The following is a 12,540-nucleotide window of genomic DNA, read 5'->3' as shown; positions in this document are numbered from 1 at the left end:
AGTAGCCACTTGCGCTCTCATCATAGTGCTTGCTTTTCCTATGGCGCATACTTTGCGCGCATACGCAATGGTCGCAGTTGCGCGCGCGTGAATCACAACCCTACAAATTCAGCGAGTGTTCGCGACATTTTCAACTTTCAGATGTTTCAGGATTAGTGCTTCGCCGTACTTCGTAAATCGGGCTCAACCGATTTTATTGCGAAGCAAAAAGATACCCACGGTTGATATTGCTGGTCCTAATTGTAGAGCATGAAACTGTACAACTTCTGGCTTCAGAAAACGGCACCAAAAAACCCTCATTAACCCCAATTAACATCCAATACTTATCGTTCAAGTGGAACAAGTCGAAGATGGCCATGGGAATAATAAAAACAAACGTTTCAGGGTGCTGTTTGTGTGACTCAACAAGGCACTTCACGTGTAAAGGGGATTGGAAGGCCGGGAGCAATCTATTTTTCGACCATTATACTTTACGACTTGTCCTTAATAACAATCTCACTCATAACCAAACGTTTTGTGGACATCTTATGTGTAACTACAGCCAGCACCTCATTTAATATTACAGTTTAACTGTAGTTAACAATGTCCAAGGTATCAGCGTGTTATAAATTCAGTGATGTGTACAATTCAAAACAAATAAAGTTATATCACTTTTCTGAATATTTTTCAGAATATGGTCCACCAAAATTAACCCAGCTTTACCCTAGGTTTGGTATAGCAACCCCCTGTTGTAAGTTCATCTTTTTTTCTCCTTTTTTTCTCTGAGCACCAGTAGGTGATTTCTAAAGTAGGAGAAGTCTCTTCTTTCCACCAATGTTCTTGCAATGCATGGAGAGCAAAAATCGACTTGGAGTTTATAATTGCTGCAAGAGAGTCACCCTTCATTTGACCTCAAAATCACGTGCAGCTTTAGTATTACTGAAGCAACACTGGTCTAAGAATTCATGGTTCATATTAACAGGCTCATTTACAATTCAGTGGCGACATCTTCTTCGCGCAACGGAATAACTAAAATTTCGTCACCGCGTGTAGCTCGATATCGACGTGACCTGCAATATCTGTGGCATCCAATTCCAATCACTAAACAAAGAAGAACCCCACCGAGACAACCGGCCAGTATCACCAGAATGCCTTGAGTGGACACTGGGGAGAGTAACAATAACAACAATAAATTACGGCTTCGTTCTAACAAAGAGGGAAAAAAGAAGGGGAAGGAGAAAGGGGATGAGGGGGGAGGGGGGAGGGGGTGGGGGAGGGGAAAACTTTCAGGCCCCGAGAGAAAGATATGGGGAAAGTTACAACCACTTCATTTGCGCGTACAGAGCAAAATAAATATACGCTCGAGAATCCACCCTTTTGTTGAATGAAAGTTTAAAATCTCCTGTCATCCCCAAAAAGGGTCGAAGACCAACCAACGGCGTGACTATGTTACTTTTTAAAAGGGTGGGGGGGGGGAGGGGGGCGGTTCAGGCAAATAACACTTAGATTATCCACCCCAACGTTATGTCTACATCTAGGTTTTGTTTCACCATAAGGGATATTTTTCGTGCCGTGTAGATTCTGCAGATTTGCACTTTTTCGCCACCTGAATTATATAGGTTGAGCGTTTTGAAATAGTTATATATATAAATATATATATATATATATATATATATCATCTCACAAAGTGGGGGGGGGAGGGAGGGGGTAAGGGGCGCACAAGTAACATTGGACCTCCCCCTGGCTACGTCTCCGCTGTCCGTAAAATACGCAAAACTCAAATCCAAAGAATTTCCATGCCACACGCACACATGGTACTCATACTGACCAACTGATTTGTAGCTCGCTTTAAATCCGGGATGTTTCGTCTTTCCAGTGGTAATAAACCGGACCCACATGGTGGAGTCATTTGAGTTTATAACTGGAGGCATCTGTGATCCACAGAATTTTCCAATCAGTGTCCCACCCAGAGACCAGTCGCCATCTCCGACCTCGACGACATCAGAATGCGAACACTCTGGATTGGTGTCTGTTAGATTAAACGAGTCGAACCACAGTTGGATTTTTCTCAGTTTCCCAGTCTTAATTGTCCAGGTACAGTCAACTGTATACGGCAGATCATACGGCAGAGGGTAGTTGTAGCTGGCTAGGGCACCAGTCTCCGACGACAGATCAAAGTCGCGCTTATCTGTCACGCAAGAATAGGGGGCTGGTACTGAAAATACGAAAATAAAAATTAAAAAAATTTCCTTTCTAAAAAGGTAACACTAAAGAGCAATATTAAAATCGAGTGTAGAAGTATCTGGTATTTCATTGTAATGCATTTCCTTTCATCACTGCAGTGCATTACTGTTCCAGAAAAGTGACACAGGCTCTCGACCAATTAGAAGCAAAATCAAAACCAACGTGACTTGGTTGCAAATGTTTTCCCGCGCTAGCGGCTGTATGCATGAATGCACATCAGTTCCTAACGTCTCTGTGTGTAATATTTACCTTCGTTCTGTTAAAGGTCAGTATTCACGACCCCTTATTTACAAGCCCCCTAAATATAGGATAATCTCGCTTTTAAGTACATCTTACAAACCGAGTTCGCGGACCGAGTTTTTTTCAACACGGATGTACGGCCCCAACGCGGGGCGCGCAGGCTAACACGGAGCGAAAAAAACGAGTTTCCGTAACTTACGGTGCAGACCGAGAAATAAGGGTAGCAAGGGTATTTGATATCTCTGGGTTCAAATATAGGAGGAATATTTCATATCAAACAAATTATTGAATTTAGCGGGCCGTAGAGTGAAATAAAACATTACAATACAATACAATAATAGTTAAGACGCCGCAAAGATGATTTTCCTTGCAAATACTGTCTCTTTCGTATTGGCAACTAACACAACATAGAGAAAAATTCAACAGCACTCAATAAATAAAGCCTTACATTGTTTCACTGCTTCAAAAACTGCTCTGAACCGAGGCAAAAACGACCAATCAGCCCTGGGAGATTTGAACCTAACCCAAAGTTGCCGACCGCTAGAGAAGAGCTCTCGTCCATAAAAGATATATTCACAGTATAACTTTAACAAATTGCTGGCTGAACTCCCTCCATCGCGAATTTCAAGGCTGGTGTTCCATTTCCCACAGTCGCCATCAAACCTGAATAAAATCATGTTGAACCTGACAAAGTGTCTCTCAGGAACTGTGATTGTCCATGTGCACATCATGTCTCTGGGAGGGGTCCCCGGAGGAAACTTGGGCGAAAAAACTTCCCCTTTGCTGCCTGTCATTTGAATAACATTGTCAAATCCATCAAGTTTGCAGGGTCCCACATTCGCTGAAAAAAAGAACAGAAACAATTATAATATTAAAATCAACAATAGCATCAAAAGATGATGTTAATCAGTGAATGGCACAGACATACTCAAAGAAAAAACTCTGAGTACTGCAAATTAGGAGTCAAACCTACACCTTCTGATTACTACTTCGGACGCTCTATCATTGGACCATTGGAGATTCGTGGAAGGCTAGGCCCTTTAACTGGGTCTATGGTGACAAACATTCTGCATACTGCTAGGATAAGAATATCAATATGTGATGTTTGTGCACAATCATGATGTAAATGAAGATGGATGAATGGAGTATGAAATAAGTTTGTCACACTGGCTATAGTTAAATGGCCTAGCCTGCGATAAGTCCCCCACAGCTCAGTGGGAAGAGCATCCAAAGTACTAATGGAAAGTCAGAGGACTGACTCCTAATGGGAGCACTTCGAGTTCTTTTTCTCTGATTATGTCTGTGTTATTTATATCTTCTTTCACTGGTACACCAGCCTTAAAAATTCACCACCTCTTTTTACACCACCAACAATGGTATTGTTTTCAAAAAAAGTAATAGTATTGTTGATATCCTGGTAACAAGAATTATGGTTAAAAAATAAAACCATTAGTCTGAGGCTCCATTCTTTATGAGGACTCAAAAGTTTTTCTTTATCCACACCTCAACCAGACAAAGAAGCTCTTCCTTAAGAAGCAGCAAGCATTGAAAATAGAAATTGGCTACGGAATTCAAAGCAGCTTTCCAAACAAACAGGTTTTCCTTATCTTCTGTAATGACAGCAACACATTCTCGTAAAGTGAATCAACTCATGAAGAAGACTTTCATGGTATTGGATGAAATTTGGGATCAGAACTAGTGGAACATTGATGCCATTTCCTTGCTTTTTGCCACCTATATTCAGTTACGTGATTAATGGTGCATAAGAGAAAATATTTGACCAATTAAAATGAGGGATATCTTGTACATAATGAGCACTTACGGTCAGGAAATGTTATGAAGCTTGCATGGAAGCCTCGGTACATTCCTGCTCTGTCTGTCTCAAAATTTATGTACATTGTTGAGTATTTTGATCGAATAACTCCTGGTAATGTTGAACCACAGAAAGTGCCAAGAACAGTGTTACCCGGACTATCAATATAGAGTGTGCCTTCCACAACCTTCACAAAATCTTTTTTACAATTTTGAGAAGGCTCCAAGTTGAATGAGTTAAAAGTTAACTGAATGAGATACCCAGGGGGGGCTGTTATTGTCCAGGTACACTTAGCATCGTTAGGGTAGAGATTGGGAAAGCCATAACTTGCAAATTCACCAGAACTTCTACTCAGCTCTATTTCGTCATCATTGAGACAAGAATCTCCACCAGGAATGGAGCTGACAGCCTCAAAGGTGGCAACAAATCCACCTTTCTTGAATAGTGCAGAGATAAGTAGATTGTGTCCTGATGAGTATACCACCTGATCACTTCTGTATTGATTATTACAGAACTTTTCTAAGAATGTCTGTTTGCCATTTGTCACTTCAGAAACATTTGCATAGTTCTTCCCACATCCAGAGGCTCTGAAACTCCAAAATGTCAGCTTGATAAACTTTCCACCAGAAACTGTGATGTTCCAAACACAAGCAGCTCCTTTGCCCAAGTACATAGGAAATTTCGGAGTAAAAAAACTCATCCCTTCACCTGTCAGGTGCACTGTGGTATTTTTTTCAGGGTTGCATTTTCCATGTGAAACTTAAAAAAAAGCAGAAAGAAAGGACATGTTACAAAATAATCTAGCACCAATGCAACTCCTTAAGTTAAAATTTAACTCTTCATAGGCATCTAAAAGGAAATTCTCCCAACTAAAAAGAATCTATTTCTCCTTCAGCTTTTCCTTTACTGGTTGTTATATTCAACAATATCCTCCTGTGTTGTAGCATACAATTTTCTTAACACTTTCACTCCCAGGATCTGATTTTCAATTCTCCCCTTTAGCTGCTATACATTTCCTTTTCAATCAGTAAGAGAATTTGGTGTTAGATCAATAATAACATCCTCTACATGATAAGTTTTAATATTCTCATCACCTGTTTGCTGAATGGTGTATGGATATTATAGGGAGAAGTTACCTCCCAATCACTTCTGGGAGTTAAAGGGTTAATTATCAAAACTTATGTTTTAGAAAACAGTAAAACTGAGTTAACAGTCCCTCCAAGAGTGTTGTAGCCTGCAGGGCAGGCATCTTATTGATGCCAGCTAATGTTATAAGCTCGCAATTGTGTATCTGACTGGCCATGTTTGATTTTGGAGTTAGAGTGGACAATGGGGGTAACCTTCATTTCCCTACCCCTACCCCTCTCCTTACTTTTGACCATCAACTGCCCCCTAGCTACAAATTTCTTTCTCTCCCTAGCCTTCTGCTGCCATTAAAATCAAAGATGGTGGCCATAATTTCTGTTAAGAAAATACTGAACACTCACTTGCCAAAATTATGCCTGCTCTGCAGGCTAAGAGTATTGAGGCTCAGTTGGTCCCCACAATGGAAGGGATACTGTCTCAAAATTCATTTTTAACATCGTATTTTCACTGAATCAAACCAGTCTAACAGTCTAACAAGCAAAAAGTGAATTGTATAATATGCCAAACCAAGAATATCTTTGTCCCCACCTGCAGCAGGTACCATCTTGTAAGTTGCAGAAAATCCTGGACCAGTTTTTCCGCGATTTCCTGACACCTTTATCTCAAGCTGCCGTCCAGTTGAGAATATAGTGAATGTAGGCAAATAACCAGATCGCATTATCGAGCGGTAGGCACTCCAATTATCAACAGGATCTTTGATTTCCACTATATCATAATCATTCATTTGAAAACTCAGAAATGTCAAGCGAACCATTTTACCCTCTGGGGCTACTAACTTCCAGTGGCATTGGCTGATCACCTCATAAGAGTAACCATCTGGATACCCTGGGCTTTCAATGACTCCAGATGAACTTTGCAATAAAATGTTCTTGTTTTGGTCACGAGAATTTGAAGAAGAACAAGACAGCCCTGTTAGAAGAGAAGAATTCACAATACTTAATAATAATAATAGTAATAATAATAATAACATCACATGCAATTGACACTCCTTCGATTAGTCATTTCAGCAGTAATGCAAACTGATTTGAAACAAACATTAAATCAACAAAGCTTTTAAAAATAAATGCAGCCAAGGCACTGAAGTCGTGGATATCAATAAAATTAATTTAGTGTGTAGAAGAGTGGAGGGCTTGAATGAAGGACCACCAGATTACAAGCCCAAGGCTGGCCTAACTTCTCAGCTCCACAGCCTTGTTATAGCAGTGTTAAGATCACAGATTTCAAGGGTAACTTTGATTGTGAACTGTTAACTTCAAGTAATATTTTTCACTTCAGGAGATTGGTTGTAAAAGTCAGTATTGACACAAGGTAAAAACCACAGTGCTAAGTTTATGTTTGGAGTTCACTCTCTCACATCACATTGCTTAGTTGGTTTTCCATGTCTTGTAGCTTGTAAAGACTTCTCAATTGGATTTCACTGAACTTTAGTAACAGTGCTAAAACTTATCAAAAGTAAATTGTGTTAATTGATTTTTGAATAAATTACCTTCAGTCACTGCTAATTTGCAGAGCAGCAAACAAAACACTAAAAAGAAAAAACATGACACAATGCACTTATTATTTCTCTAAAACTTGAGATGTCAATATGACTTGTGTTAGGTGAAGGTTAATCATTGCTTTGAAATATGGCCTCAAATAATTAAAGTGGCACTGAAAAAGCTCAAGGAATAGATTTGTAGATAATTCTCACTTCTACCATTACATATTTCCCTATAAATGAGTTTTGAGAATCTTACCTATTTCCAGTATAACTTTTTTTGTTTCAAAATGCTTTTTCTTTTAATAATTCTCATCTACCATCTGCTGGACAGTGTCTCAAATTACATGGGAGATTTTACAAATGTAACAATGAACCAAGTTCCAACAGTGTAAGAAAAACATCCAAGCCCAAGTCTATTAGTCACTTGCACCCCACAATCTAAGGTGAAGTTTCCCTTACAGCCATTGCTGATGAATATCATATTGAATCTTTATCATGAATATAAAACACCCAGCAAGCCTCTGTGAGGTATTAAAGGGGGTAAGTTTCTAAAGAAACTGTGGTGCTGTGTTGGTGGAAGAGTATAACAGGTAATTTAATGTTGACAACTGAGTTAAAAAATTGACCACCGTAAATAGTTTAAAGGCTGATGTTTCAACTGTAAGCCCTTGGTCAGAAGAATTGGAGGAATTGTGGGTTGTGTGTGGATTTATATGTAGAAAATGGAGCTATACTATTGGTGGGAATATGGAAACAAGAAAACAAGAATAAATTAGTTGAATGAAAAGCACTTATTGACACTGTGGGGATTAAGAGTGCCGATTTAGAAAATAAATTTTTGCTCTAGTGTCTTTTGGCCTTCTGAACTGCCTAGATGTAGGAAGAGACCGCAAACTGCCATACGTTGTTTGGAATGATTTAGGGAGATTAAAGTGTCTAGCGACTGATTTGGATGTGTTCTCATCCCAGCTCTGGTATTATCTCTTCGTTATCCTCCTCACTGGTAGAGGAGGTGTCAGAAAGTTGCCGCAGAGCTTTTTAGCCTGTCAAACAACAGCTGCGCCGTCTTTGTTGGCCAGTCTAATAACTATGTCTCTGCCCTTTTTTAGACTTTTTATAATGCCAAGCACCCTTCTGAAGAGCGGTCAGCACTTCCTCCTCTACTGCATCGGTGCTACCTCCTCTACCAGAGAGGAGCTCACTCAATTCATAACTGCCATCAGTCCCTTTCACCCAGCTCTTAAATATCCCTGAGAAATTTCCAACACTTCTTTGGCTTTTCTAGACATCAAAATTTCAATTGAAGGCAATGGTTTAGGCACTAGTGTTCACTACAAACCTACAGATTCACATAGTTACTTGTTGTATTTATTTTCGCATCCATCACATGTCAATAATTTTATACCTTTTTCACAGTTTCTTGAACTTTGTCATTCATGTAGTGACAACTCTGATTTTTCCGAAAAAATCAGAGGCAATAAACCAGTTTTTCAATTAAACATGGCTATCCTGTTTCTGTTGTTCAAGCAGGCCACCATGGTGCCCAACAAATTGCTCAACAGTCAGCAATACAAATGGCTAAGAAGGAAAACACTGACCGCATTCCATTCACTCTTATATTTCACCCTCACAACCATGCAGTTAAATCTATCATTCTTAAAAAACTTTAAATTACTTCAAAACAACTCAGAGACTGGTACTATCTTTTCACAACCTCCAATAATTTCACTCAAATGCGACAAAAACATTAGAAACCAGTGACCAGTCTGGAACTGTCAAATGCGCTTGCTCTCGATGCAAAATATGTCCTTTAATTAATAACATAGAGAAAATGTCGGGACCCAAGAGATCCATTATGATCACTGATCAATTTACACGTACCTCTGCGAGTGTCATTTACTGCATAACTTGCACTTATTGCAATAAGTAATACATTCATGAAACAAGAAGACAACTAGGTGACCGATTCCGAGAACACCTTCACAACAAAGAAAGAAATGTCAAGGACACATCCAAACCAGTCACTACACACTTAGATCTCTCTAATCACTCTAACCAGATATGGCAGTTTGCAGCCTTTCCCTAAAACTAGGTAATTCAGAAGGCCGCAAAACAATAGAACAAAAATTTATCTTCCAAATCGGCACTCTTGATCCCCACGGTATCAACGAGCCCTTTTCATTCAACTAATTTATTCTTATTTACTAGTCAGTCCATTTTCCCACCAATAGCACGGCTCCATTTTCTGCATACAAACCCACACACAACCCACAACTCCCCCAATCGCTCTGGCGAAGGGCTAATGCTCGAAACGTCGGCCTTTAAACTCTTTACGGTAGTAAATTTACGTTTTCAACTCAACTCTAAAATTACCTGTGAGGTATTGTTTTGTACAAAATCTTGCAGAGAGGACGTGTAAAAGTTCGCGTATTTGCTAATAAGATTACTTCCATAAAATTCAGTAACTATGAGAGATATAATCTCTCGTCTACTTCCGTTTAATCGGGGTCATTTCATGCGAGAAAATCAGGGATCCTCTTAACTAAAAGACATGTAAACAAGAAAGTACCCACAGCTGCCAATTCAGCTGTCGTGGCATGTGAATCCGAGCAAAGAAATGTCATTTATATGAAAGGTTACTATGATAGATTCTACGGTAGTTATCTAAAATCATAAACAGTGTTTTTACCCACCTAAAATAAAGGACATTGCTGCTTTCAAAAACTCACAGACGGTGGGAACGCAAAATTCTGCTCTCTTCTTTGTAAAGAAAACCGAAGTCACGCAACCGTTTCTGAGGTCTAAACTGCTCCTCTTTTCGGGTTATGTTCGCGTACTGTTTTCAGGTACGCAAAAAATGCCACCATGCAGTTTCTAAGCTAAGGAAAATAAAGTTATTTTCGTTCTTGACCTTTCACGCTCCCTTAACTTGTAACTCATTTACTGAAAGCTAAGCTGAGGCATTTCTTCTGTTCTAAATAGGTGGTATAACATACCACTAAGTGTCCTCGTCGTGTCGACTGACCAACGCCAATCATGAATGACTTGAAGTTACCTCTAAACACGTGCACCCTCAAACCAAGTAAATTTTTATTTCCAAGAATTCTTACGAAATCTTTTGAATTTTATGGTTAGAAGCATTGTTAGCAGTTAATCTCGCACACAGTTACTACCGTTTAATTGTAACTACCGCTGGACCGTGGAAGGTCTGGGTACGAGACTATCAAGCAGTAAAACGAACCAAGTAAAGTGAGTGTAAACTGGTTTAAGAACCCTTGAACGAACACAATCAGAGTTCGGAATGGCTATTCAAAAATATGTGTGTTATCCTAATGTTATGGGCTAACGAAACGGTTTGGTATTTTGGAAAAGAAATGGAGAGAAATGTGTTAAAATTAGTTTATGTAATCTATGAAAAAGTTCTAGAGAAGGTTCCTTATGGGCCGCCCATAGTTCCTGGTGTATGTTTACATGAAGTTTACCAATACATTTTCGTAAGGAGTTTTATCGCTAACTCCTCAGGTGAGCAAGATAAAGCGAATGCTTTGTTTTGACTGGTTCTCTGGGTGTGCCAGGTGGTTTCTTAGCGCAAGCTTCTTTGGCAAAACTTTTGGGGTAAGGATTAGGTTTTTAGGTAGTATTTACTGCTAACGGAGTCCGAAAAAATAGACATTGCCTAAAAAATAGAAAACTACGTAGGTTTTTGTCAATTTATCCCGCTTCCTGTGACGACAAAGAGATAGACCCAGGGTATTTCTCTCTCCACGGGAGCGACAAGAAAAGGAAGCTTGACAACGAGTTTGCGGAAAATTTTGAAGTTCAAAACAATGTGCAAACTGAAAATGACTGCGATCACGGGTGAAAAGTTATCACATAAAAGCTTCACAGATTACACTAATGCCCAATTTTTTTTATTTTACATGCATTTCTGCCTTTGATAAATTCATTTGTTTTCATTGGAGGCGGTCGAAATCCTTAAAAGCTGACTCACTTTGTGTCTTAGCTCCTTGAACCGCAGACAATAGAGAAACGGATTTAAAGAAGAATTAAGAAATGCTACAGTCTCTGCTAATGGATAAATAACGTGATCGAAGATATCATCTCTGTCTACTATCATATCCGCCACCGAAGTCAACATAAGAGGTAAATAACAGATAATGAGTACCCCGGAAATTAACAACACTGTGACAGCCATGCGTGTGTCTTGTGAACGGGTCCGTGGGTTGTCGCTTTCCGTCTTACCTTGTCCCTCAGGATTTTCTCGTGTCTTAAAGTCAATGATGACTTGGTTGTGGGAAAGAATCTGTCGTTTGTGAAGTCTCACGATGCGGAAAATTTTGAAGTTCAAAACGATGTTCAAACTGAAAGTAACTGCGATCACAACGGAGGCAACGGGTGAAAAGAACTCGTCGTTTTTCACTCTCACTGCTCTGCATATAACGTTGAACAGAAACCACGAGCCCCAGAAAATAACCACAGTTTTTATGACTCGTTTCTTCGTGGCGCGAGTGATGTACTTGTATGGAAAAACTATAGCAAAGTATCTATCGCAGCACACGAGGGTTAACATTAAAATAGACAGCCCGAGACTGAAGATCTCGGTATATAAGTACGACATAAAAGCCATGCAGGAGAAGTCCAATCTTAATTTACTAACGATGTACACAATGAACGAGGGCTGTACCACCGCACCGACGAGAATGTCTGTTGTAGCAAGCGAAAATATCAGAAGATTCGAGTTAGTTTGAAGACTTGGAAACTTCAGAATAACAGCAAGAACGAGACCATTTCCTGCCACTGCGATTGGCGATAAGAGACCATTTGTGACGCATACACCTACCAAGATGTTATAGATGGTTGGTGTTAGTTTGAAACGAGCCAATTCGTTTGATAAAGTAGAATCGACGCAGAACTTTTCACTTGAGTTCATCTTGCAACAAACAAACATTCATGAGAGGTTTCGATTGTAGACAAAAAATCTTGCACTTAATCGTTTTCAAATAGAAGTCCCTAATTACTAGCCTTTGACGTCTGATTCACAACATAACGTCGTCTGTAGTTACATGTGCCATCGTCCATCCAGCCATGACATAACTTGACTTTTTGATTCCGCCTTGCATTTACAAGCGTATCTGTGGCCGACAACTTTTCGTGATTGAAGGAATCTTCACTTGAATGCGCGCTGACAGTGGTCCCTGCCAACAGTACCTCACATGCAAACTCGCACGCTTTCGTTGTAGCCTATTTATGACTCGTTTATACTGCACTTAGCATGGTCTCTGAATGGAGTTTCGAACCCCTACTAAGACTAGATAATCTTAAAAACTATCCACGTCACCACGCTTAATTGCAAAAATTAAGAAACACGAAAAAACCAACAAAGAAAGGTTAGAGAGATGTTCTTATCGCGTAAGAAGGTGCATCGCATAAAAAAAACAGATGGATAAAGAAAACACTCCAGCATTTTTCAAAATTTCATAATGTCCTTGGTAATTTATTCAAGATAAATTTAACGATTCCAACATGATAAGCAGTAAGGTTTAGTTTATCGCATTTGGTGGTTATTAAGCTAAAGCTATTTGAAAGTGAAAAATAATGGAGTGCCTTTTATTATTTTAATCAATTGAGGACTAAATAA

The 12,540-nt window shown here is 39.4% G+C and overlaps 2 protein-coding genes across 2 annotated transcripts; both read right to left on the bottom strand.

Moving 5' to 3' along the window:
* Nucleotides 1-551: 551 nt before the first annotated feature.
* Nucleotides 552-9,848, bottom strand: LOC131782390 (bone morphogenetic protein 1-like). The gene is made up of 7 exons (XM_059099121.2): nucleotides 9,596-9,848; nucleotides 6,909-6,947; nucleotides 5,951-6,331; nucleotides 4,286-5,035; nucleotides 2,912-3,304; nucleotides 1,808-2,194; nucleotides 552-1,143 (listed from the first exon to the last, which is right to left on the bottom strand). Exons 1-7 carry the CDS (start codon nucleotides 9,609-9,611, stop codon nucleotides 968-970), a joined length of 2,142 nt encoding a protein of 713 aa, XP_058955104.2. The 5' UTR covers nucleotides 9,612-9,848; the 3' UTR covers nucleotides 552-967.
* A 997-nt stretch (nucleotides 9,849-10,845) lies between these two features.
* On the bottom strand, nucleotides 10,846-12,057 carry LOC131782415 (beta-2 adrenergic receptor). The gene has a single exon (XM_059099150.2). The coding sequence runs from the start codon at nucleotides 11,848-11,850 to the stop codon at nucleotides 10,846-10,848; it is 1,005 nt and encodes a 334-aa protein (XP_058955133.1). The 5' UTR covers nucleotides 11,851-12,057.
* Between the last annotated feature and the right edge of the window lie 483 nt (nucleotides 12,058-12,540).

Source organism: Pocillopora verrucosa, chromosome 14 (assembly GCF_036669915.1).
Source record: "Pocillopora verrucosa isolate sample1 chromosome 14, ASM3666991v2, whole genome shotgun sequence".
In the NCBI taxonomy this organism is placed as follows: Eukaryota; Metazoa; Cnidaria; class Anthozoa; order Scleractinia; family Pocilloporidae; genus Pocillopora; species Pocillopora verrucosa.
This window is presented reverse-complemented; position numbering and strand designations above follow the sequence as displayed.

Coding starts and splice junctions, on each gene's coding strand:
- LOC131782390 (XM_059099121.2), bottom strand. Junction 5,036..5,950: donor CAAGATGGTACCTGCTGCAG/GTGGGGACAAAG, acceptor CTTTTTTTTAAG/TTTCACATGGAAAATGCAAC. Junction 3,305..4,285: donor CTTCATAACATTTCCTGACC/GTAAGTGCTCAT, acceptor TCTTTTTTTCAG/CGAATGTGGGACCCTGCAAA.
- LOC131782415 (XM_059099150.2), bottom strand. CDS start 11,850: ATGTTTGTTTGTTGCAAGATGAACTCAAGTGAAAAGTTCTGCGTCGAT.